This window comes from Strongylocentrotus purpuratus, unplaced genomic scaffold, assembly GCF_000002235.5.
Source record: "Strongylocentrotus purpuratus isolate Spur 01 unplaced genomic scaffold, Spur_5.0 spur5_scaffold_20, whole genome shotgun sequence".
Taxonomy (NCBI): Eukaryota; Metazoa; Echinodermata; class Echinoidea; order Camarodonta; family Strongylocentrotidae; genus Strongylocentrotus; species Strongylocentrotus purpuratus.
Genome location: NW_022145606.1, coordinates 28,751,923 through 28,779,748, shown reverse-complemented (window position 1 = coordinate 28,779,748; position 27,826 = coordinate 28,751,923). Strand labels below are relative to the sequence as shown.

The 27,826-nt window shown below is 38.6% G+C and overlaps 2 protein-coding genes across 2 annotated transcripts; both read left to right on the top strand.

Annotated features, from left to right (window-relative positions):
- Positions 1-2,340: 2,340 nt before the first annotated feature.
- LOC100894123 lies at positions 2,341-11,663 on the top strand. Its single transcript, XM_030993135.1, has 6 exons — positions 2,341-2,552; positions 6,375-7,661; positions 8,169-8,441; positions 8,941-9,042; positions 9,619-9,825; positions 10,459-11,663. Exons 2-6 carry the CDS (start codon positions 6,560-6,562, stop codon positions 10,707-10,709), a joined length of 1,935 nt encoding a protein of 644 aa, XP_030848995.1. The 5' UTR covers positions 2,341-2,552; positions 6,375-6,559; the 3' UTR covers positions 10,710-11,663.
- A 5,714-nt stretch (positions 11,664-17,377) lies between these two features.
- On the top strand, positions 17,378-23,387 carry LOC105442224. The gene is made up of 6 exons (XM_030993829.1): positions 17,378-18,683; positions 19,270-19,545; positions 20,500-20,589; positions 21,462-21,563; positions 22,508-22,720; positions 23,217-23,387. The coding sequence occupies exons 1-5, from the start codon at positions 17,378-17,380 to the stop codon at positions 22,615-22,617; spliced, it is 1,884 nt and encodes a 627-aa protein (XP_030849689.1). The 3' UTR covers positions 22,618-22,720; positions 23,217-23,387.
- The last annotated feature ends 4,439 nt before the right edge of the window (positions 23,388-27,826 follow it).

Genomic DNA, 27,826 nt, shown 5'->3' with positions numbered 1-27,826 from the left:
GAATGAGAGAGATAAAGAGAGAGAGAGAGAGAGAGAGAGAGAGAGAGAAGGAAAGAGTGAGAGAGGGAGAGAGATGATGAGAGAGATAGAGATTTGAGAGAGAGAAAGAGAGAGATGAAATGTTACATGTATCTCAATGTCTGACAATAAATGAGACGGAGAGAGTGAAAGAGAGAGAGAGAGAGCGATAGTAAAAGAGAGAGAGAGAGAAAGAGAGAGAGAGAGAGAGAGAGAGAAAGAGAGGAAAGGGGGGGGGGGGGGTAGTAGTGTTACGTCAATCGATGAATGAAAAGTAATGGTGATAAGTGTATGAAAACAGTCATGATTCATACATTTATTCATTCATTCATTTTTTCTTTTTAGGAGCGACAAATTAAAGAAATTCTATTTTGCTTGTCTTTGCTAAATGCACTTACTCTTATTGAGAGCCTAAAACCGGCACCATTGTCCATGTGCCCATTTTTGTAAAGCCAAATAAAATCTGTTTCCTGGTTTGTGCTGTAACTGAATAAAATGATTCATCCATCCATTAATCAATTCGTTCATTAATTTGTTCATTCTTTCATTCATCCATTTAATCATTCATCCATCCATTAATTAATTCGTTCATTCATTCGTTCATTCACTTAGTTTCCTTTTAAGGAGGGACACACGAAAGGAAATTATTTATTGCTTTTCTATGCAAGATGCATAATTCTTGTTGAGAGACTACAACACTACCATGGACAAGACTACGCATGACCTCTGAACGTTTCAAATCCGCTCCGTTTCCTGGTTGGTGTTGAGATCATAATATGCGTATGTGTAGTAAGACACTGTTTCCTGGTCTAAAATCCAATTCCTGACATGATAACCGTCAGATGCGATTGTTTTCCGGGATAGCATAGACTCCCGCAACAAGCCAGGCATCTGTGTTTTTTTGTCCGTTTGCTTGTTGTCCTTTTGTATTTTATTGTATTTTTTGATTGGGTTTTTCATTTGTTGTTGTTTGAAAAAACAAAATAAATAAAATATTCGGGAATACCCTGCTATTAAGTTTACTTTTCCTAGTTTCATTACAGATACCATAGACGCCCACGAGAAATGCGTTCTTCCAAATTGCGCCTCTTTAGTTCTTCCCATAATTTATGAACTCTGAATATGCTTTAAATGCCTACTTGAACATGGTGGCCCCTGTGTGAACGATGATGAGTTAAATCATGTTTCCTTGTTTCCGATTTTTGTTAAGTGTTGGATATAAATACATGTAAATAGGGCACCTGAAACGTTCTGACTCCTACTAATCTATTTCACGGTTTGTGATAATCCGCTAGAAAAAAAACCTTGATTTGAAGTATTGTAGCAACTTTTTAAAAAGAATATTATGCCTACATCTGTATCGGGAACTGATGGGGAACTATAATTATGAACTCACTCTGTTTGCCAGTTAACATACTATCTATTTCTTCCTTAAACCAAATTGAAGAGCCTTTAGTAGACACGAAAGACCATCTTTATTGATGTTGTGAAGCATGAGACATTGTTTTGTTTTCTTCTCCATAGTACGAAACAGAAAGGGCGGTACTAAGAGAACAGACTTTATAAAATAGAGAGAGAGAGAGAGAGAGAGAGAGAGAGAGAGGGCAAAGGAGGGGGGGGGGGTGCTATGTCACTTGATAAATTAAAATTAATAGGGAAAATTATGGCCATGGCATAATGTTGGTATAGCAATCGAATATAGTACATGAAAACAGTCATGATCAATGGTAAGAGTATACAGTTCGAGAAACAAAACATAATGGATGGCAGGAGCGAGGAGAGAGAGAGAGAGAGAGAGAGAGAGAGAGAGAGAGAGAGAGCGAGAGAGAGAGAGCAGAGAGAGAGAGAGAGAGAGAGAGTGGTAGAGAGAGAGAGAGAGAACAAGCGAGAGAGAGAGCAGAGAGAGAGAGAGAGAGAGAGTGGTAGAGAGAGAGAGAGAGAACAAGCGAGAGAGAGAGCAGAGAGAGAGAGAGAGAGAGTGGTAGAGAGGGAGAGAGAGAGAGAGAGAGACAGACAGAGAGAACGAGAGAGTTAGGATCAAGGAAGATACAAGACATGATGATTTCGAACATTGTGGCGTCTCCAGAAAGGGCGGCCCAAGCCCCCAACCCCCTCCTTAAATTTTGAAGGCCCTCGAACCTATAATATGTACCTCCACAACCAAGGGCCACTCGTGTATATTCAATTCCACCTCATGTTAAAAACCCCCTAATGTCTGTATACGCCCCTATTCCTTCCTTCCTCCTCGTTTTACTGCCTCATGACAGGAAACAAACCCAGTATGATAACCGCAGTGTGAGCGAGAGTTATAAACAGGATTAATATGGCGGGTGATTGTTTCCAAAAGAATCAAGGAAACTAGACTATATAGTTGTCAGTCATTAGACAATGTAGTTTTGATAGAAGCTGATATAAAGTTCCTCGTAAATACAGTTTGTATTCAGCGTTCAAGTCGATGATTACAGCAGTTTTGTGGAATCAGATGTTCAGACAATCTTTGGAGACAGACGCAGCGCTAGTAAAAAATAAAGGAGGTGAGTAGAGTAGTTTTGTCGCACTCATTTAATATGTGGCTACAGGCCTATGTATTTTTGTTTTATAAAATACTTCCTTATTTTGTATGTAATTAAGTAACACATAGAATGAAAGGAGCCACAGATTCGAAAAACCCTCAAATAGGGAGGCGCGATGGCCTAGTGGTAGAGCAGTGGTCTCGTTACCGGGAGGTCCCGGCTTCGTAACCAGGCCGATGCGCTATGCGCCTTTCGTAGGGCATTGATCCTCATAACCAAGTCCCTCGGACAGGTATTAGAACCGTCGGTCTTCAGCTTGCTTACCTACAAGCATGCACATGCTTTCTTAGAAGTCAGGTAAATCAAACAAACAAACAAAGGAATCATGGAAAACATAACAGTGCATAAAAATGATTGCTAAACTGTTAGATAAACAAACAGAGAAAAATGACTCGAAGGCATTGTAATTAATAGCGTGAAAGAAATAAATGATAATCATATGGATATGAATGTACATGTTTGGTAATTTATATCAAACAATCAATTTTTCGATTCGATTCAAGTTTTAATTTCTACTATACAATGTTGAAATCCACCGGTGTATTATTAAGCAGTGGACTTGTTTCAATGCGTTTACTATCTTCCAATACAGTGTGTTCAATTTCTTAACAATTTAGTTTATTTAAAGAAAAATCCAGCCTCAGTGGTAAAATCAGTGCTCTGAAAAAAAGAACTGTTGAAAGTAATCACTACAACTAAGGAATTTAAAAATGGCCAAATCGGTAAATGCCATTGTGATGTAGTGGCGAACAACTTTCCCTTTCGTTCGGACACACAATTTATTTTTAGAAATGTTGTAAACAATTTGAATGTATGACCCAGGAAATATGCTATCCAAAATATCTTTGTAGGATTACCCCATGGGAAAAGGGCATTAGAAAGAAAACAAAAATCCAAGAAGAAAATCAACTGTCTTTTGTACACGACACACGGGAGAGATGTCAGTGACTGCGTCACAATCCACGATTGCCAATTTGAGATTCGCACAAATGTAGTGATTCCACATTTTTAAACTTTCTTAACTTTCTAATTATTGGACAGATTTATTTCAACCTTTCGCCATTCCGTTTTCCTCACTTTTCTTCTTTCATACATGCTGAGGGGATTATTAAAAACGATAGGATTTCTCTATAAATGACCCGTATGGTCATACTAAGAGGACCAGGGGCGTACGCGGGTTTTTTGTCTCGAAGGGGGGGGGGGGGTTAAATTTCGCAACGACTCAGCCAGCCGCTTTTTTAATTTATTTATGCTTTTTTAATTTTTAATTTTTTTTATTAAACTAAAAAAAATAAGGGGGGGGGGGTCCTCCAAAACAGACACTTACAACAAATGAGGGGGAGGGGTTCGATCCCCCGCCCCTACGTACGCGCCTGAAGAGAACTTATAATAATAATACGGAAGACAGGAAACATTGATATTGCTCGGGTTAAAGTCGGTTTGGAGGAAATGTTATTTCTACTTATTTCCTGTACGTTAGGAATAGGCTTATAGGGTATATAGAACACAGACAAACCAGCAGGACATTTTTGTGTTAAATACAATGGATATCATTAGATATACGTGTGCCTCCATTCACGCTGATTCTGAAGCATTGTCATTTACATTCTTCACGGTAATTATTGTATAATTAGACAACAATGCCCCCAGGATTATTGTTCTAAGGAGGAGGAGGGGGAGGGTGAGGGGGCTGGATTAAAGGCAAAAAAGTGCCAGCATCAGAGCCTGGTGGATACCGGCGCTATATAAATATCCATATTATTATTACTACTGTTTAACAATGTTTCCAGGTTTACAAATCTGAGATGCACGGCATTGTGACATCAGTGTCTGTAAGATATGGTGTAATGTAAAGCCCGAACAAAAATGCGCTTCAGAATGATCATGGAGTGCCTCAGATAAGTAAGAATCTTTGAATGAGAGGTTTACCTTACACCTGAACATCCTGCATAACATCTGTAGAAAGATCGAGGAAATTTTCCCTAATAGACTGTAGTGTTATAACAAATAGTTGGGAAAACTCTTTTTGAAAATTTTAATTCTTTCTACAATCTTTCTTTGAATGATGGTAAGGTATTGCAAATTTCCTTCTAACAAAAACTTCCTTACTTTGATAAATATACAATAATTGATTGATGTACTTACATAATTATCATGTTGATCACGGATACAATCTAGCCAATGTGATCAATGGGAATATCACTTTCGACGGATGGAAATAGCTTTTTCTAATCCGAAGTCGAATCATTGTTCAATGATCAAGCAGTTTCAGTTCTTATATTTTAACAAATAAAACATTCTTGCATTGCCTTGTGCTTAAAGAAGGAACAGACCGACATTTTCTTTATGTTTCCAGTTACACCAACGCGACCAGATAACCATGATAACAAGACGAACTAAAAATTACATTTTAACCTTCATTTGTTGCTTTCACTCTCTGCATGGTCGCTCATTTACCGAACATGTACTTTTGCACAAAAAACGAATAGGCAACAATTGACCAAAGGATTTCTTTGTGCAACACAAACACTATTAATTTCCAGTCTTGATTAGCTCCATGACAGCCAGTTTAAAACCTATATAGATTAATATTGCAGTGGAAACAATAAGTAATCTCGAAGCTTTTGGTATATCCCTTGATAAATATAATATATTCCAGGGAGATCATTCGTGTGGCAAATAAAGAGTTTAACCAAGGACCACGATTCGATCGCTTGGAGTCGTTTTGGGGTTGGTTTGTCGGTGTGACTGAGGTATCAAAGGACAATTAAAACCTTGAATTAAGGAGAAAAAGTTTAAGGTGTTTTCATGGTTTGTTTTGATGATGATTGTTTAACCTGACTGCCAAGAAGGCGTATATATGCTTCTATGTAAACAACCAGGATGTAAACAACAACCGACGATTTTAAGTCCTCCCGAGGAACTTGGTAAAGAGGATTAATGCCTTATCAGAGGTAATGAGCGCATTGACTTTATTTCGAACCCGGGGCATCCCGGTTACGAGACCACAAAGTGTTTTTTAAGGGTCAAGGTATTGAAATATGGTACGAATCTAATGGTTGCATGTTCATTATGGATATTATAAAGAAATTATAGTCTTCATGATTTTGCCGCATGAAGTAGCATGCTAGAGTTCAGCAAATAAAAAAAGATTCCTCGTCAACATTACTCATTAAATGCTTGTAAGTAAGCAACCAGAGGACCGACGGCTTTAGGTCCTCTCCGAGGGACCTGGTAATGAGGATTAATGCCCTACCAAAGGGCACTAGCGCATTGACTTCGCATCGACTTGGTTTCGAACCCGGGTCACAGGATTAAGAGACCACTGCTCTACCGACTGAGCTATCGCGCCTTCTCTGTGGTAAGGTGTAAACACAAATTGAGTCTATAGGTGCCAACTAGGTAAAATTAGCCGAGCAGAATTTTTATTTCTGTACAATTTGTGTGCGACGTTGTAGACACGAAGAAATATTACAACATCCTTCACTATTCAAAAGTCTTATTATGTTACTGAAAAATGAATCATGGTAGAAGGGTCAACATTCTTTAATAACCCACCTATATTTTGCTGATCATACATACAAACAAAATATTAATGTTAAAAGTAAGCCCAACCCATGATATGAATTGGACCTTGAACTAGAAGGAGAAGTCATACCGGAAGAAAACGACCACTTACTTCGGATGTGAAAGTAGAGACATGACTAAGACAATGATTCGATTTCGAAATCGATGGTATGTTGCAATAAATTTTTAAAAATGATTTCAACATTTTGTTCACAGGATCTATAATAAGCTAATAAAAGGTCCTGGATCCGCACAGTGTTTTTCATTCTCTTGGAGCCTCAGAGTTGAGACGCAGCAAGTGCCTACATCCTCTACAACCGTCGATCAGGTATCCGTTTCGGCTTGAGAGCTGGAAAAAAACATAAACTTGGATTGCAACTAGAGTAATGGTATCTTGGTAGATGGGAAATTTCATCATTTTTGGAGTCAGTGCTCTGCGAAATACAATGCCGTTCGCATGGCTGCAACGATTGCGAGACAGGATCCGTCCTCGATCTGAGGGTTCGGCGTCATCGACGACGCCCGATCTCATGGAAGGAGTTCCAGAGAATCTCCAGGAACAGTTCAACGTGATCTTCAACGCCGTCAACCACGTCGAGAGCTGCGCGAACATCCCGTGTAATACGTGTCTTAGTGGTGTGGCTTTGGTTAAAGAGATTTCCGGGAACTCTGCCTTAGACCAGGAGAGAATCGGTGACCTGATGGCGGAACGCACCAGCTTCTCTCGTATGTTCGTATCATGTTGGCAGAAGAAAGAATTGCTGGAGATGTTTACCGATGCGTCAGCGACGGATACCTTACTGAAGGAGGCGCAACGGTCCTTCGAATTCTACCGCGCTCTGGCGGGAATCTGCTGGAACTACACGGACGAATCAAATCCCTTTTGCCTAAGTATAGAGGAAGAAGGGAGACTCTCAATCATTGTGGACTGGATGCTCTCACTCCAGGACAACACCTTGAACAAATGGGCCACAGAAATTGTCTTCAATGTCCTGAACATCCTGCACAACACCTGTAGAAGGATCGAGGACATTCGGAGGAGCCATCGACAGATCGTCCCAGCGTTGCAGAAGTTGACAGCATCAGAAGACCCGATTGTCCAAGCATGTGCTTTCATGTCTCTCTCGTACATGGTCGACAAGGAGGAGGCCGATAAGCTCACAACCAATTCTGCCTGTGTGGACAACCTTCTCTCACTGCTCAGGCAATCTCTGGAGAACGTCGAGCACAAGATCCGGATTACCAGAAGCACCGGCACCGACGCCTTCAGGAGGGGTTTCACTTTATCCGCCATCGAGCTCGTCCAGGGCATCGAGCAACTTGCAATCAATGACGAGAACAAGCGCCTTATCGCCGAGAATGATGGCATCGCCATCTTATCAAGGATGCTGGAGATGGATTGTACATCGCAAGAAAAGAGACACGCAGCAGAAGCACTTTGGCAACTCGCCTTCAGGCAGGAGAACAAGGATAGGCTTAGAGAGGAACTTGACTTACTCAAAGGTAAGATTTGGGAATTGCTATACTTTCCAGACTAAATAATTAAAGTTAATAATGGTTAGTAAGGGTTTACATCAAATTAAATGACATTGACAGGTGTTGGTAAAATAAAGTACATGTATATCGATGGCATTCGCAGAAACAGAGGGCGTCCTACATAAACCTTGAACATGTTAAATGTGTTATTGTCTATAGCATGGCAACATCGGAGACCCTTTACATTTAATAAACTAATATAAGTAAAGTTGGACAAATGTACAGAAAAAGTCAAGCATTCTATTATAACAAACATCAAAAGCAAGCCTTCAGAAACTATATAAGCCTCGAATTTTTCGTAAAGGTCTGTTGTTTAGTATTGTTTTGTATTTGTTTATTTTTTTTTTTATCTACACCCCTTTCGATTGAGATATCAATTTCTACATTCTTTTAATAAAAACGGGGGAATCAATGGAAGCAATTATTCGCAGGGTCTCACAATTCCGTATTTTTTAAATTATCTTTCCCCTCCAGAGTTGATAAGTCTTTCATGTGGACCCGACCCCGCGCTCAACCAAGCGTGCAAGGGAGCGCTCTTCGAGATCTACAGCTCCAAACTACCGGATGAGTTGACTACTGCAAATACGAGTACAGCTTCACAGACGCCCTCTACGCCTACTGAAAAGCCTTCGCAGCACATCATGATTAGCTACAGATGGGAACAGCCGTCAAAGTCCGTGATGAGCGAGATCAAGGACCAGCTAAGAAGCAGGGGGTACAACGTGTGGATGGATGAAGATTTCATGAGTAAGCCATAAAATCACTTATCATAGGCTTTAGTCCAGAATCGGACCGGTTTTGATTTATTTGCGTGATCGCGATCTCACTCCACTCCACTCTTCCTTTAACATAATAAAGAAGGCAAATCGAACTACACATAGCAACTAACGTTACTAACATTCACCAGTTAAAGTCATGTATTATATTTTGCGAGCGAACCTAAATGAAAATATGTAATTATATATCTAACATTAAACCTTGGTATGATATCGAGAATTAAAAGTTAACCATAATAAATTATATGCGAGTGGTCCACCCACTCTCATTTCCCGTAAACAATTGAGAATCTTGACTGCCAAAGAAAGTTTTAAAAGGTTTTTCATACGCTTACATTTATATTTCTTGTATAATCCCCGTCAAACCCCTCCCCTCACACCTAGAGAACATTCCAAGATACATAACATTTAACTAAGGTTGGCGTGAAAAGAATATTTACCAATAACTATGTCGTTGACCATCTGTTTAGGTGGGGATATCATCGAGAAGATGGCTAAAGCTGTTGAGAACTCCTATCTGATCCTGGCTTGTGTCACAGAGGGGTATCAAGAGAGCAAGAACTGTCGAACAGGTTTGTAAGTCTGGGCTTATTTTCACCCAAAACCCATCACAAAAAGGCTCACAACGGGGCATTATAACGAACAATTCCTAGATGAAACCGAGTGCTCAGATTTAAGTGGCTGATATTAGTGATTGATTCTCTTTTATTGTTTGTCAGAGGCAACTTATGCGTATAACATGAAATGATTTCATATTTACTAACGAGCCGATTGACCTACCTAACTATCTCGAAAGAGTGTCAAGTAACAATGTTGCATCCAATAATGTCATTTGTTCAATTCTGCAGAGGCAACATATGCGTATGACTGCAACAAGCGGATTGCCCCGACGAAGGTGCATCCAATACTGCCGTTTCAATTCTGCAGAGGAAACTTATAACATGATATCATTTGCATTTTACTAACGAGCTGATTGACCTGCCTAACTATCTCGAAAGGGTGTCTTTTAACAATGTTACATCCAATACTGCCGTTTCATTTCTGCAGGGGCAACTTATGCTTATAACGAGACGATTTACCTGCCTAACTATCTCGAAAGAGTGTCTTCTAAAAAAATTTCATCCAATACTGTAATTTCAATTCCGCAGAGGCAACTTATGCGTATGACTGCAACAAGCGGATTGTCCCGGTGAAGGTAAACGAAGCATTCAAGGCCTCGGGATGGCTCGGGGGCATCACCGCCGGGAAGATCTACTACCCAGTCCCAGGTGTAGACAAGGTTACCGACCAACTTCCCAGGATCATTGATCTGGAGATTGAGGAAGAACTGCAGAAGAATCCTGAGGCACAGTCGGGTAGGGACACACTCAAAAACACCCACACAAAGACCGAATAAACAAATTTTCATTACAAATTTCACATTATTTTTTAAAAATCCAGGCCGCCATCCTACTCAAGCGTCGATTATGATGGCGGTCTCCTAAACTGTTACCACAGATAGTTAGGATAATACTTTTAAATAATAATAAGAAGAAGACGGTTGAGATGGTAACACTATGAATATCAATTAGTGCCGTCTAAAATCTTCACTGAAAGTGTTGCTATCGCGTTCGTTGATGAGTTCCACGGACTTCTCTGCTCTTTTAAAAGAAATAACAAATCCTTTTGACTTTGTATTTTAATGTCTTATAACACAATTTAGAAAAGCTTGTCAAGTAATGAGACATAGCCAGTTTTAAAAAACACACAACAACGCACATAACTCGATCACAACCCGCACAAAACACACACACAAGGCCAAACACAATGAATAGTAAAATTGGACAGCTATCATCTTTTAGGTCCATTATCTGTGAGCTTTAAAAAAAAAGCATGCTACGATACTTTTGGCGTGATACTAATATCAACCATGTCATGTATTAACAAAAAAAAAAATCATCGATATTGTTTCATTGCCATTTTATGAAACCATATACTCTCTTCCTCAGGGGCACGAAGCGGTGGATCAGCTGAACCGGAAGTTCGTACCTGGGAGGTCAACAAAGTCCGCGAGTGGCTGACCTCCAACGGCATCAGTTCCACCAACGAGAGTCTTCAGAACCTCACTGGGCTGCAATTGCTGCAGCTGAAGAAACAACTGGCGACGGCTCCGGATACGTTCTACCAGTCCATGAAAGAAGACCTGAAGGTCCCCTACATGGAAGTCCTCTCATTAGCCGCAGCTTTGGAGAACCTCTGAACACATTATCTCTTCCTTTTTCATTGGTCGGAGCTTTCCAATGTAATTCATGTGATTTGTTGTACGTATGAAAAGTGTAAACAAGTAATATAACTTACCAAATTAATACTAGTTTTCTATGTTAAAAGTTGTGAGACTATTGTGGAAAGAATTAGAGTGCCTAAATAATTGTTGTTGATGGTGATTTGCTGCAGTACTTTAAAAACTTGTTAATACGATAATGTCTTTTGCAATGAGTTTCAGCCATCGATTAGAAACGTAGATCCCAGTTGACTTCTGTCAAGACAAGTACAGCTTCACAGGCGCCCTCTACGCTAATTCAACTCCAACTCCTAGTTTGATATGACTCGAAATGTTCTGTAGATCGTATAATCTGCATTCTCCTAAGCTGGGTTGAGACCAGTAGAGGTGTCGTGGTGGTCTAGTGTATATATGCCACCGGACTGTAGACCACTTAAATTGCGGATAAAATCCCAATGCGGCAATAATGTCCTTTGTCAAGACATTAATCTGCATTTAACACTCGCCACCCTGGTGATGTAAATGGGTATCTGGTAGAGGAAGACATTTCGGAGAGCATTATCAGAGCCGCTCGGGTCATTCCGGGAAAATAATAGTACATGCCTTTATAAAAACATAAGTATTAAGCGCTATAATTATATAGATGTTAGTTTTATTAATGTTGTTAAGTAATGTTTATGATTGTAATGTGCGTACATTATTGGTCTTCTTTTTCTCGCACTTCTACTCTCGAAAGTCCCTGCGTTGTGAGGGGAGTCTTAAAGTTGTATTTTCTTCTGCATAACGATCAAATAACTTCATGTTTTGGGCCTGCCTCAAAACAGTTAGGTTTGAGCTAAATGTTATCCCAGTCAGTTTCGCAAATTTTGCTTCAAAACAATACCAATCTAATATTTGAGAAAAATTATTTTGAACGTTTTGAAGTAAAAAAAATACATCTAAGGCAAATATTTTTTAGGACAAAATATTGATTTGTGCAAAGTATGAGTATTTGGAAAGATGAATCAGACTATTATTAATTTATGAAACACAGATAATTGAATCACAAATCATTTTTTTGTTTCTATTCACAAGTTTATCTAAGCAGATGGATAATCAGTTGTGAGCCGTAATATTTCATGATAATTATTCCGGGACATTTAATTTATTCATTCACATTTCTTACGGTCTTAAACAACTCTTGTTGAAGTCTCCCATGTTGGAAGTAAACGTCACTATGAAAGGTATTTCTGTTGTTAAAAAAGGAATAACTTTGAACAAACTGTCGGTGCTTTAATTCATCGATGAGAAATGGTTTCTAAAATTGATGGAAGAAAACAAATAGAAGACTAGATATGTAATACTCGTTTGGAACAAGTATAGGTGGGCTGGTGGCTGGTCAACTAAAATTTGAGACAAAATAGAGCGAAAATAAGCGAGATACTGCTAAAAAACAATGTCATGTAGATAAATGATGTGAACGAAATTCGCCTTCCTTAGGCATAACACGCAACTTAAGAAATTTCTGATATGTGCCCTTTAATCGTAATTTTCACTATGATGACGTGATCAAAATGAAAAATGGTGAGAACTGAGCTTGTACAGAATTGTCTTAGCTACATCATATCGAAATTTGGAAGAAAATCGATCAATATTTACAGAGATACAATCAATTTACCATAAATATGCTGACGTCATAATATTCAAATTCGTATTTTGAGTTCCAAGGCCATTATGATGATGTCACGATACACTTAATGGCCAAATGAGACATGGAATCATATCTCCGACTCATACTCTATCTAAATATGAAAAAAATTGAAGGTCACGGCTCATTCCAAAGAGGTATAATGGATTTTGTATAGGCATGTTTTTGCCCATTATATGCTATGTATTAAAAGAGCTCGCGCGCACGGACATTTATCTTGAATGGACGCTCATCTTGTTATTAATGGTCATAAAGAGATAAACATGGTATCAAATTCCTCGAAAAAATATGAGAAATATCATGAAAGAAAAACGAATGGCGATTCTATGTTGTGTAATGGTGTTACGCGCGAAAACGCGCGCGCATGCGCGTGTGCGCGATTTTTTATAAAATGCTTAAAATGACCTGAAACGTATGCAAAAAAAATTTGAGACAATTTTGAGCATTTTAAATTTTTGCGCGCTCATTAACGCGCGGACGTACGCGCACGCGCGCGTTTTTTTGTCCTGAAATTGACCGGACTGATATTGACCTTGATCATGATAAATATGAATGAGAATTATATACACTTAAAATATTGTATCAAACCATATTATGTTCATGAAAATGTATGATGAAAAAAGAAAAAAAAAGATGCAGAAACCAATAAATCAAATAAAAAAAAAAGAAAAAAAAAAAAAAAAATGGCTTTTGCTATGAAGATATGACCATGAGTTGATTTTCAGAAAATTTCACAAAATGGCGCCTAGATGACGTCATCAGTCAAGTTCAAGGTTGAAAATTTGTCTGTGCTTTGTTCTAATGCCTATACATACGTGTGCCAAATTTCAAGGTATTTGATTGAACCATTTTTAAGTTATCTTGCTCACAAAAAAGTGGGTCGAAATAAGAAAAATAAAGAAATAAAGGCAATTTTAACAACATTATAAGGTGGTCTATTAGATACAGCCCACCTGATAATGCTCAAAGATATTCCCTTTTATATAGTTTATTAATGACTTCACTGAAATAATTTGTTTAATAAAGATATGTTTTATACATTATGAAATACTAAAGTTCTATGTTGATTTTCTTTCGCCAGCTTCTTATTAAGACTGAACAAATAAGAAGGGTAGTAGAGAAAGGGAGATAGAGAGAGAGAGAGAGAGAGAGCGAGAGAGAGAAGAGCAGAGATGAAGAGAGAGAGAGAGAGATAGAGCGAGAGAGGGAGAGAGAAGAGCAGAGAAGGGCAGAGAGAGGGAGAACGGGAGAGTGTAAGAGAGAGAGAGAGAGAGAGAGATGAAGAGAGAGAGAGAGAGAGATGAAGAGAGAGAGAGAGAGAGAGAGAGAGAGAGAGGAAAAATGAATGTTATATACCTGCGTCTCAGTAAATGGGATGAAGAATCTTATGAAGCCAAAGCGAGTGAGAAAGTAAACAAATATCCATTAGTCCAATGATGACAATACATGACATGTTTATCATGTATTATTTTTGTAACTGTTCTGTATAAATGTTATAAACGATGTAAATATGTTCATTCAGGGCCCCATGGAAGAACACTACTTGTAGGTGAATGGGCTACCCTGTCAAAAGATTAGAAATAAATAAATAAATAAATATCCGGAACTTTGACGACACCAGACCATCAGCCACGAACACATACTTCCCGTTTCCTTCCGGTGTGCTTGTACCTAAAGTGGCGGGTTCAGGATTCGAGGAGTGGAGGGGAGAAAATATATGTTACAGGGGAAAAAAAAAGGTCGTCCGGTTTTCGGGTCGATATTTGGGCTAAATAAACATGATAACATAGTCAATAATAATAATAATATTTAATTTTTATATAGCGCTTAATACAAATGTCTCTAAGCGCTTTACAAATATACAAAGGTCATCAGTAAAATACTTTTGTTTTCGAGGCTCACGTACAAGACTGACAATCCAATATTTCTTTGTTTTGTAGGTTTAGGTAATTTTAAACGTGTGTTTTGATGGTTCTTTTACCTGACTGCTAAGAAAGCATACATTAAAACAATCAGGGGATCGATGACTTTGTGTCCTCTCCGAGGGACAGAGGGACTTGGTAATGATAATTAATGACTTACCAAAGCGAACATACGGATGTGTGTGGGCGTGTGTGTGTTTTTTGTTTTGTTTGTTTGTTTTGTTTGTTTGTATGTTTGTTTGTTTGTTTGTTTTTGTTTTTTTTTGGGGGGGGGGGGGAAGGGTAATATGGTATGAATACTCCCTATGAGTGGAGAGAAAGCACAAATAATACTGGCTTGAAATCGACTTACCAGGAATAATCATAGGAAATCGCATTGATGGAATCAGAGGGCACTATATGAATACATGGTATGAATGTCATTATAACAGTCAACACGCTTTAGTGATCATCTGTATAAACAGACCACCTGTTGTAATTGAAACATGTACTACGAAAACCTATGCATTTACACCCTTCGCCTATAACGACCACAATAGGGACTTTTAGATTAGCACGTCGACATAGTGGACTGCTACGTGTGACGTCCTTTTAAGGCATTGACAGTGCCTTAAAAGGACGTCACAGTCGCTTATTAAAAAGGACGTCATACATAGCAGCCTACTATGTCGGCGCGCAAATCTAAAAGTCCGTAATCTCTCTCAATCTCTTACGGGAGAAGAAAAAACGCCATTTCTTTGCTTTGATATCCCCCCCCCCCCCCCACACGGCCTATACTGCAACTACATCAATATAAAGAGATGACACGGAATTGGGATTATCAACAAAGGCCAGCACTTTATTGAAGAAAAAAAAATTGATTGTGACGACATAATAAACTTTCACGTACAAGGCTCTCGGCTTATTTGTTATCATTCTACACATGGGCAAAGCTTTCAATGGTATCCTTTTATACTCGAGGGCCGTACTTTTTATGTTTGGGAAAACGATTTTAATCCTTATGGCAAAATTAAATTATGAAGAAATTTAGCATTGGTACTAAAGCAGATGCTTCTGCTAAGTTTACGCTAACGCAACCAGGGCACCGTTGCAAAACACTTACCATTGGTGGTAAATTCGCCATCATTGGCAACTACTCAAGGTTTCCATGGTAGTTACCATTGATGGCAAAGTTACCATCTATTATAAAGTTATATGCCATGTTTTAAGCAAACATTAGTCAATGATTTGTCCTAATTTTGATTTGTTCTGACGGTTAGCATCATTTTCGTAACGTAATAGACGATATTGTTTTCATAATACCAATCCCAGATCTGAAAACGAGAATAATGATAATAATAACAATAGCATGATGGTAAAGGTGATGATGATGAGGATGATGATAATAGTAACACTAGTAATTATAATAATTAATAATATCAATAGACGTAATAATAATAATTATAATACTAATACTAATACTAATCATCAACAACAATACTACTACGAATACTACTCCTCCTCCTCCTCCTCCTCCTACTACTACTACTACTACTACTACAACTACTACTACTACTACTACTACTACTACTACTACTACTACTACTACTACTACTACTACTGCTGCTGTTGCTGCTGATGCTACTACTACTACTACTACTACTTCTACTACTACTACTACTACTACTACTACTACTACCACTACTACTAACACTATGTATAGCAACTATAATACTAATTGTCATGATTGTAAGAAGTATCGTTATTAATGGAAACGGTCTGATTTTTATGCTTGCCAATCCTAGTGAACTTCATCGCCGTAGCCCTCATCGAGAGATTTCATTCATAAAAAGGCTATCGTGAGCTAATTATCATAATGGTTTCGCTCGTTGCCATGGGACTGTCACAAACCAGCAGTGTCCCCACCAGTGCACAAGCAACGGCGCTTCGTGAACGGATTCAATAGCTCGTTATATGGGCAATCATATAAGTATATGCCTACTACATGCACTTGACTTACCGTTGGAGAGAGCAACAATTCTAAATAAACACTATAGTAGACATAAGATCATTTGAAACTTCATTGCTTGTCGGAAAGCTTTCACAAACAGGATCTACTATCGTCTGAGCAGGTAATATCAATAATAGTCATATTTGATAATAATAGTATCCTGTGTATATGAATGATGATGTGTTTTTGCATAAGTCTGCACGGTTGTTGATATTTCGATTTTGTGACAATAAACAACTGTGGGCTAGCCTACATATATCATATATACAAATACGAAAGTTGAATAAGCCAGCGAGATGACCAACCATTTGTTTATACGACAATAGGCCATTTTCGTAATGTAATCAAGTTTCATGCAGAAATCTTTGTCAACTGCCTCGATACGAAGGATTTTATTCTCGTGTAACGAATAATTTGGTGTCTATAAAATGCGAAATATATACTTTATCAGTTGCCAGGTAGGAGAAACATGTTGCATTCTAACTATTGAAATATATTTATTCATTACTACTTTGGACGGTGTTTCTTTCTATTTTCTCAATATTTCTTTCCTGTATATCATTCATTTCTTCTATATATTGTATTTCTTGGTACCACCAACCCACTACTACTCTCCCCACACATAGATTTGCACGTAATATCTATATATGTTTATGTATGTGTTATTGTTTAATTAAAAATAAATAAATTGTATTTTGATATTATAATTTTAAGCAGGTTCATCTTTTGTTGTAATGCTTTTGTATTTGATTGTAATTTATACTGTCTTTTATGAATTTGTGGAAATAAATGAAATTGAAATTGAACTTGGTGAATGTAATATTAATATTGAGGCCCTTCACAAGGATGTATGTAATACATCTGGTTACTTTGAGGAAAACGTCTTTGGTAACCGGGGACATGAGATCTAAATCAGGAACTATTGTAGGTAGTCATCATTCTGCTCGTCATCACTAAATTCCCATTTTGGTATATACTACCACATTTACCTAATCATGGAGCAATTCTTCAATGTTTATTTGACAGTGTCTGACGGTTTCTCATAAACATGGGGTCTTCAGCAAGTACCAGAAGGATTTCGTCAGCCAGGAAAGTTGAAGGACCTTCCTCATCCAACGAAGTACATTCTGGTGGACCACTAGCGGAAGGGCAGAGCAAAACGTTGACCAAAGACGATGCTGTTGTAGTTCCAGATGAAACCGATGGCGGTCCTTCACAACCGAAAACGATTGCTTCACCGAACTCCAATGGAAAAGCCGATGCTCAGAATGTCGCGATTCAGCAAGAAGGCACTATCGACGATGCTTCATCGGGGACATTGACTGCCATTTCAGATATTCTTCTCGTTGACTCTGCAGCTGCTAAAGCAAAACGGATCGAAGAGTTCGGTGACGAGGTAAAACAATGCCTTACCCTTGTCAAAGCCAATATCAAGCACATTCAGGATTGTAAATGTTTCCCATGCACCTCGTGTCTTGAAAGGATGAATGACATCCGCACAGTTTCATATAACGATGACCTTGATCTGAACGCTGTAGCGGATGGTTTGGGCATTGACACGGACTACTGCAAAATGTTTGCTTATACGTGGACAAAGGGAGATATGGTACAGAAGCTTGAAGGCGCTGATCAACAAGAAGAACTATCACATGAGCTCACACACATGTTCACATTCTATAACGCACTGCTTGGTTCTGGTTGGAACTTTACTGATGAGTCTGATTACTTCTGTTTACAAATGGAAGAAGATGGATGCCTGTCTTTGATTGTCGATTGGTTTTTACACCTCGTGAAGAGTGACACGGAGATGAACAAATGGGTAGATGCAATGATTTTTGAAGCGATAAACATATTTCAAAACGCCTTCAGAAGAGTGCCGACTCTGACTCCCAAGCATCATCGGGCAGTGCCTGCCTTGCAGAAATTTGGCGAGTCGGAAGACAGCTTGACACAGACAATGGCATTCATGACGTTGGCAAAGCTGGTGAAGAAAGAAGAGGCCGACAAGCTTTCCACCAACTACACCTGTATCGTATCACTACTTTCGCTGTTGAAGAAATGTCTCTCCAACCCTGATCATAAGGCAGAGTCACGCCGACAATCATCCAAGGAGAAAATTGGAAAATCTATTATTATTCATGCAGAGGAGTTAGTCAAATCAGTAGATGATCTGGCAATCAACGACAACAACAAACGGCTGATAGTTGAAAAGGGGGGCATTCCTATCCTCGCTAAATTGCTCCAACAAGATTGTTCCGTGGAGGAGAAAACTTCTGCCGCCAACGGAATCTGGAGACTAGCATTTCTCAAGGAAAATAAAGAAAAGCTGCGAAAAGAACAGGGTATCATCTACAGTAAGCAAACATTCTCTGCATTATTCATGATCATAATAACATGGGAGCGTAATGTTAACAACTGCATATGTAAAACGTATGATGCTTTACTTAAATTATTACCATTAGCGTTCGATGTGTCCTCATAACGATACTTGACAGACAATTATGATGGATTTATGTTTTTGCTTAAGTTGAAATCATATGTGTAAGAAATGGTTGGAGGGGCGTAGCCCCCAATACATTTGGGTAACCACAACGAAATGTACAGGAATAGTAAGGGAGGGAAAGGAAAGGAGGGAGGGGGGGGGGAGGGTTGTAAAATGTTGTAATTTGTAATTGAATTTTTAAAATGATGAGTAAAGAACAAATTAAGTTTATGAGAAGGATTTTTCATATTGAATATACCTACCATGGGCATTAGTAACATCAAATGTTGTGCAGTGACGTACTAGGCCTACACGGAGTGAATATTTTCTTGCAACCATTGTACGAGAGGAAGCATTTTTTTGTGTTCAGAGATAGAAGGACGTGAATAACGTTCTTAAGTTACTACCCTTCTGGCCTTAAAGAGACGCTATCATATTTTCTTTTATTAACTAACAAGATCTGACGGAGAATTCACAGAGTAAAAACGAAAATCTCCGCAATGCTTGTATGGGCGCTCTCTTCGAGATCTACGAATCCAAACTTCCCGAAGGCCTGACCCACAAGAAAACAGATGTCGAGTCACAGCAGAGGGCGCCGTCGGACAGTGCAAAGTCGAGTGGACACATCATGCTCAGCTACAAATGGGAACACCCGTCTAAACCTGTGATGCGCGAGTTCAAGAAACAGCTGCGAAAAAGAGGCTACAACGTATGGATGGATGAAGACCACATGAGTAAGTTTATCTGCAAACACTTTTCTTAGGAAGATTAATAATTTTCAAACATGACGTGAATCTTTATCCTAATGCATGTCTCGTTCTTGTCTTTCATGCAAAGTTGCAACAAGTAATTTAAGCTGGTGAATTCCGAAGATGGCTGGAGCAGATGATTACAGGAAATTATCTTTTTAATACTATTTTCTCATATGACGCTTACTTCTGTACCACCATGGCTGTGGTAATTGCATATACTTCAGATTTCCCTCCCCCAAAAACTAGAGCTTGATTATCCATGATTATTCTTCTTCCTTCTCCTTCTTTTTTGTCTTCTTCTTCATTCTTCTTTCTTTTTATCCTTCTTTATCCTGATTGTCTTCGAATCTATCAGCCTATCTCAAATCTTCCCTACCTCGGCAAGAACATCGAGCGAATTGTATGCCAGCTAGCAACTATTGACTTTTCTGAGGGACAATGCTCTGCTTGCTCCGAGACAGTCAGCTTACAGACCAACATTTAGTATTGAAACTTTTGAAAACCCTTGAAAATGAAAGTGGTTGTCCTCGATCTTAGCTCAGCTTTTGACACTGTAGATCAAATCATCTTGCTGAAGAGGCTTTCACATGTGTTGTAAAAGAATGGCTTGCCTCCTACCTGTAGGGAAGGGAACAGCGAGTACTCGTTGTTTCTAAGACGTCAAGCTCTGAAGGGGATGGGGAGTACCACAGGGGTAAATGATAGGGCCACTGTTATTCATCTGATTAACAACTCTTCTGTAGGGCATTGCAGAACCGCACAACGATGAGTGTATGATGTATATCGACGACCTGAAGTTGTGCACAGCTACGACTCCTTACAAGACATGAGTCAAAAGAAAGAGTTGTGTATCAGTGAGATTCGCAATTGGATTAAGGATAACATACTTGTTATCAATGATAACGAAACTGAAATAATTCATTTAACATCAAACAGGAAGCGTGACCCTCATCAGGAACTGCCTTCACCTATGGTTTGTGACACCAGCATCTGTAGCAGCACAACTGTACGAGATCTTGAACTTGTGCTCGATAAACACTTAACTCTATCCGTTGGGATGCATCCATATCTCTCTTCAATATCCACGAGATAAGAAGTCTCCTCGACATTCACACAACTGAAATCTTTGTCCATTCCTTCGTCACCTGTCTTCTTGATTCTTGTAATTCTTTCCTCATCAATCTCCCCAATAAAGACATCGCCAAATATCAGCGAATTTAAAATTCAGCTGCCAGTCTAGTTTCTAAATTAACGAGGCAAGATCATATCACTCCCCCTCTACGGAAACTCCATTAGCTGCCCGTATCCCAGTACAAAGGCATCCTTCTAACTCTTAAGGCAATTCATGAACTCTGTCCTAGCTACATATCTGAACTTGTTACACCTCACGTACCCACTCGATCCTTCCGCCCTGCATCTCAACACTTCATTGAACCCACGAACGACAGGGAAAAGTTATACGGTTCCAGAAGATTCTCACAATTATACAGCTTTGCGTCGTTGGACCTCTCTCGCCCTACATTCCGAACCACCACAGACGTTCTTTAAGTCACAACTGAAATCTTACTTGTTCAAAAACGCTTCATAATGACATTTCACCTGCTTTCATCAAAATTTAATTCATTTATTTTACCTTATCATAGTTTGCTTTCATTTCTCTGTAATTGATGTTGATAATGATTGGTTATGATTAATCTTGTCATTAGTTTGATATTTCTAATAGTTCATGAATTAGTAGTTATCTGATATTGATATTTTGTCTGAAGATGAGATGCACTTTAGAAGCCAGGTTATTGTTATTTTTATGACTAATATTAATCCTATTTTTCCCATTTTTCTCCTTTTCCTTTTAACTCTTTCCCACTTCTTTTTTCATTTTTTCTTCTTTCTTGTCTCAGTGGGTGATAAAATTGGTGCCATGGCAGAAGCCGTAGAGAATGCTGATATGATCATAGCATGTATCACACGTGGTTACCAAGATAGTCAAGAGTGCCGTACAGGTGAGAAAAGATCGACCTCTCCTTCTGATCAATGCCAGTCGTTCATGTGCAAAAGGTCATAATTCGCTGACACCAGACTTAGTAGAAATACCTTTGATGGTTGTACAAGTCTGCCACAGCATAACCGTTGTTCAATCAAGAAATACACTCAGAGAGTCTTCGAGTGAGGAAAATGTAAGAAATTGACTTTACAATATGAGGGAATGCTGAGCATAACATATGACCTTTAGGTCATACAACTGAAGGCTAATCCTAGTAACTGACAACGTAGATTATTACTTAAACACTCGATTGGTGTCGAATTCCCTATGAGAGCCCACTAATTTGCATTTTAAACCTATCACTTGCCGGGGTGCTCATTGATTTACCTCTTCTTCTCATAGACATCAGTTGACTTAAAGGGAGAAGGTCGATATTAGTTCCATCTGCAGAAAACCATAATTCGCTGGCACCAGACTTGGCGGAAATACCAGTATTCGGTGTGCAAGTATGCACACACACACTCACGCACGCACACACGCACGCACACGCACACACACACACACATACACACAATAATAGAAAAGGGTGCAATTATGCTAAAATAGCAGCACTCTCTGCCAAATACATGAAGGTGTTTGCAAGTCTGCACCCCAATTGTGCCCTTATTTCTTAGTGTTCTAATCAAGAGAGTCTTTGGGTTAGGAATATGTAAGATAATGACTTACCTTATTGGGGAATACAAGGTATTACATGAGGTCTGTCGGTCGTAAAACTAAAGGCTAATCCTGGTGATTTTTAACACTTGTATTGTGGGTATACAAACGAATGGTATCGAATTGCCTATGAATTTGAATAACATTTCTTTCTTTTCAAAGGAAATTTCTTTTCTTACAATCTTTCCCAGCCGATATGAAATCATTAAAATATAATTTTTAAATGGATCTTTTGTTTCATGTTTTTAGAAGCGTCTTATGCCTACGAATGCAAGAAGAAGATTATCCCTGTGAAGGTGAATAATGACTTCAAAGCTTCTGGTTGGCTAGGCGGTATCACGGCAGGGAAGATCTACTAAATCGTTCAGCAAGCCGAGCTTGTCTCCGAGGTACTCTCCAGCATCATTGAAAAAGAATTCGCAGTGCAGAAAGAAACGGTCCAGAACATGAACGCTGCTCCCGGTATGTCACTTACACTGTAAAGAGAGTGAGAGAGAGAGAGAGAAGAGAGAGAGAGAGAGAGAGAAGAGAGAGAGAGAGAGAGAGAGAGTTTTTTAATATCTAAATAATAACCTTTATGTCATTAGTTTATATCCTTTGTTTTATTCCTTGGTTACGTGATAAGTTGCTATTCTGTGTATATCATTTTTTTTAAAGAAAAAACTGACCTTCTAGTTTTTGTTCGTACTCTTGCATGCTTCTTTATTAGCATGAATATTTTAGCATAACATAAATAAGCATTAGCATCGTTGAAAGTATACATGTATACTTACAATTACACATTTTTCATACAGAGATTTATTTTAGTTACAGTGAGTAAAAACTAACCTAGCAGAAAAAACAAGGCGAATAATATTTGTTTTGGTGATTGAATTCATATTTTGTGAAATGTTATTATATATGTATGTGTTTTTAAACGAGTTTCGATTATTTACTTGTGCTCTATTTTACTCGAAAGGTCCCCCGTCTCCAGAGCAAGAACCGAAACCACCTCCAGTGGAATCTCAAGTACCCGGATGGGATTCCAAGAAGGTCCAGGATTGGCTGGCAGCTAACAGCGTCACAACACGTAACAAAGCTTTGAAAACCCTCAATGGAACCCAACTACTGCAACTGAAGAAACTACTAATCACAGCCCCACAAGCTTTCTACCAGTCTATGAAAGATGATCTTAAGGTTCCGCTTATTGATGTTTTATCACTTGCTGCTGCTCTTGAAAAACTAAACTAGGTGATTAGTATAATGATGATGATGTTGAAGTTAACACTTTATATGCCACACAAATAATCTCCCTGAGCCATAATGTATTTATCAAGGGCTACAATAATATTGAACTATTCCAGAGCAAATTCTATCTATAGCTGTGGTATAAGGCTAGTACTGTTGTCATGGAGCTAATCAAGACCGGAAAAAGTGTATGGTTGCAAAAGGGTAATGTTGCTTAAACCAATCGTTCCGTTTTCGGTGCATATTCTTTTGTGCAGAAGTGCACGTGTGGACACTGAGCAACCGTGCATAAAGGATAAGAAAGCTAACGCGGCGTTAAAACATATTGTTAGCCGTTTGCACGATTTGTACACAGGTAGTCATAATTTACCTAAATTTGTTTACAACTCTCAGGCCTGTAAACAGCAACACTGGATGTCCCAATAATGCATAACTTAAAGGAAACCCCAAGGAATAACTTTAGCTACTCTGAGAGATGTACGGTTTTCTTGCCCATTATTTTTTTTTATCTACCAAAATGTGTGTTGATTTACAAGATTTCCCACCAAAGTGTATGAGCGAGGTATAAAGCAAAGATAATGTACATTTTAACAGCACGACTTTGGCCTCGCCATTTTCTTCATAAATTGACCAAGAGCACCTAGTCTGATATGGCTAGAATGTAATATTCTGTAGCTTGCACGGTCCTCATTCTCCTCAGCTGCGTTGATATCAGTACGTTGACAATAATTTATGAGCTCTATTATTTCTTGATGGTTATATCGGGACAATTTATTTATTCATACATATTGCTAACGATCTTATAGGGTCTCCCATTTTTAAAGTATCAAAGGATTTTTTCGGTTGAAGTATTAGTGATAAACGTGAAAATACTGTCAATTCTCAAATTTATCGATGTACCATGGTTTCAAAAATAATAAAATTACAAAAAAGAGGAGAATGCATATTCCGCACTCCCTTTTACTTTTTGTATTAATGACTTCACTGAAATACATTTTTAATAAAGACATATTTTATGCATTATGAAATATTGAAGTTCTATTTTGTCGGTAACTTCTTATTAAGACTGGAAAGATAAGAATGGACTGAGAGAGAGAGAGAGAGAGAGAGAGAGAGGGAATGATAGCGAGAGATAGAAAGAAGATCAGAGAGAGAGAGAGAGAGAGACAGAAGGAGAGAGAGAGAGAGAGAGAGAGAGAGATGAAGAGAGAATGAGTGAGTGAGAAATGGAGTGTGTGTGTGTGTGTGTGAGAGAGAGAAAGAGAGAGAGGAAATCTTATATTAGTCTTATTCGTATCAGGAAAATGCCAGGATGGACAATCTCACCTTGGCCAATAACCCCCGGAAAACTACCCCCCCCCCCCCCAAAAAAAAAATAAAAAAAATATCACCTTGAAAATTACCCCCAGAAAATTACCCCCCCCCCCCCCAATAGACAACCACCCCCGAGGACAAATATCACAGGAAAGTTAGCCCCTAACCTCAGGACAATCACCTCCCGTTGGCAATTACCCCGAGGACAATTAGTGATAATAATAATAAGATATTTCTATACCGCAAATTGCATATTGCCTTTAAGCGGTTTAGAAGGAAAATAGTTGAAAGTAAAGGAAACAGAAGTTGCATTACAAATTACATCAATCAATTCAAATAACATTAAAACTTTGCAAATGAAATAATACATGTACATATTACAGATCACTTACAATCAAAATACGAATAGTCCATAATTCAGAGTATCCTACGTTAATCTACAACATATCATATGAAAGGAAAAAGGTCAAAAGGGCTATTCAGGAACAAGACTGCATTGTTTAAAAAACTAGCATTTCGAATTTGAAGGGGGAGATTGTTCCAAAGAGAACTGCAAAGAAATGCAGCTACATAAACGAAAGAACCCCCCCCCCATCTTTGAAAATTATCTCCGTGTATAATTCCCCCTCCCGTCAAGGACAACCCCAAGGACAATTCCCCCCTCCCCCTGTTCATAAAAGGAAAAGTCCACTCTGATAATAAGTTGGTTTTAATAAAGAAAGAATATTTTATTTGGGATTTAATTGTCCTGGGGGGGGGGGGGGGGTGTCGGTGGTTATTGTCCTCGGCGGTGAAGGGGTCTTGTGTAAAGTTGATTTAATTTCTTCCCCCTTGCTGCCCCCATTTTATTGGGGTATTTTTTTAAAGTTCAGCTAACGACGCCAAAAGCCAAATAGAAAGATGAACGATGGGGGTTTTATGTGCCTCCTGGCAAATTTTTTCGAAGTTCAGGAGAGCGGTTGTCCATTATTTCTTTGATTTGTAGGGCTAGTAAATGTATACGTTTGTTTAATGATTGTTTTACCTCACTGCTAAGCACGTCAGAGTAAAGAACCAGGGGTCGATGACTTTAAGCCCTATCCGAGAGACTTGATTATGGGGATTAATGCCTTATCAAAGGGCACAACCGCATTGACTTTGCTTCGAACCTGGGACCTCCCGATTACGCGACCACTGCTCTATCACTAAGCCATCGCACCCTCACCTTACACAGTATTACAATCCATTATCAAATGGATGGTGCTGATGTTGGTGATAATGATGATGGTAAAAATGAAAATGAAAATGAACATATAATATGATGATGGAAATATTCCTGACACAGAATATGTATGTATTGTGGAAAATCACCCCTGGAGCAATTCATAGCTCGGTCATCGACAGGCAGCCGGTTGCCTTGTTTATATTTACTTAGCAACCGGCGACGCTATGCATTTAATACGTCACAATCGCATATATTCTATAAATGCAATTTATTGAATAAGGTTACAATGAAGTGCATAGGATGAACCATTTGGGCGACCAAGTGGATCAGCGTTGTATGCAGGGGGAGTTTCACAAAGCCCTTTTCAGTGACAAATCTGCTGATAACCAATCAGAAGCAAGGATTTCAGTAGCTTATAACAAAAACTGTGATTTGTCACTGATGACAAGTTTTGTGAAACGCCCCCATCGTAAGTGTGTAGTCATTATATTAAACAATTGAGGAAAGGTATCATTCTCATACGTTCTCAATATTAAACACAAAAATGACATTGAAATAAATTGAAGGTAAATAAACGATATCAATAAAGGTGCATGCAAAACACACATTATTACTTGTTACTAACATGTGTGTGTGTGTGTGTGTGTGTGTGTGTGGGTGGTGGGGGCAAGATGGTACGAATACTCCCTACAGAGTGGAGAGAGTGCACATATATACTGGCCTGAAAATCCACTGGCCAAGAATAATCATAAGAAAGAGAATCGGTGTATAATCACTGTATTAGAATTTCAGTATGGTCAAACGCGCTTTTGACCCTCCGTATTAAAAACCAACCTGTCTATAAAGACCTCATTTTTCGTTTTAATGGAAACTAGTTCAAAAGAAAACCATGCACACAAACCATCTGCCTATAAAAAGACCACTTCTGTCCCGAGTCCATCCATTGAGTGTTCTTTATGTATAATTTATCTTTATACACGCACGTGGCTTTAACGTACTGCAACTTCAACATATAGAAAGGGACGACACGAAGATATGTTTGTCAACAACGGCCAGCACTTTATTGGCAAAGAAATAATAGATTTTTTTCGTATTGATAAACCTTTCACGGACTAGGCTCTGTGCCTATTTGTAATCATTCTACACACAGGTAAAGCTTCCAGTGCTATCTGTTTATACCCGTGGGCCTTATTTTTAATGTTTGGGAAAACGATTTTTATAGTGAAATGAAATTATGAGGAACTTGGAATTGGGACTAAAGCAGCAGCCAGTTTTGGGCAAACATTACACAATAACTTGTCATAATTTTAATTTGTTATGACGATTAACATCATTATTTATCTTAACTTAAAAGACAATATCAATAGCAACACATGTAATTTTTAATTTTTGCAAATAGCATCATTGTTCACATAAATTATCTGATCCGTACTTAATTAAAACCTTGAAAACTCACCGTCGCCCTCACCGACAGATTCCATTCATAAAAAAGGCTATCGTATGACTATCGTAAGGCTTTCGTATCCTAAGGGACACGCAAACGCAAATTTGACGTATGCAGCAAATTTGTGGATTTTCACGTCAAAGACGTGACAATCTACAAATTGACGTATACTTATGCAAGGGTTTTATTGTTTGTTTAACGTCCAAGACGTGAATTAAAAAAAAAATCTGCGTCCAATATTGCGTGTCCCTTGTGGGAGACGCAGACATGAATATCGGACGCAGATTTTCATGTCTGTGTCCTTCAGGGCCATTTGTTGTATTCATGAACAAGTTATCTTTGACACATCATATGAGGGGGCCTTAACTTAATAAGCTGT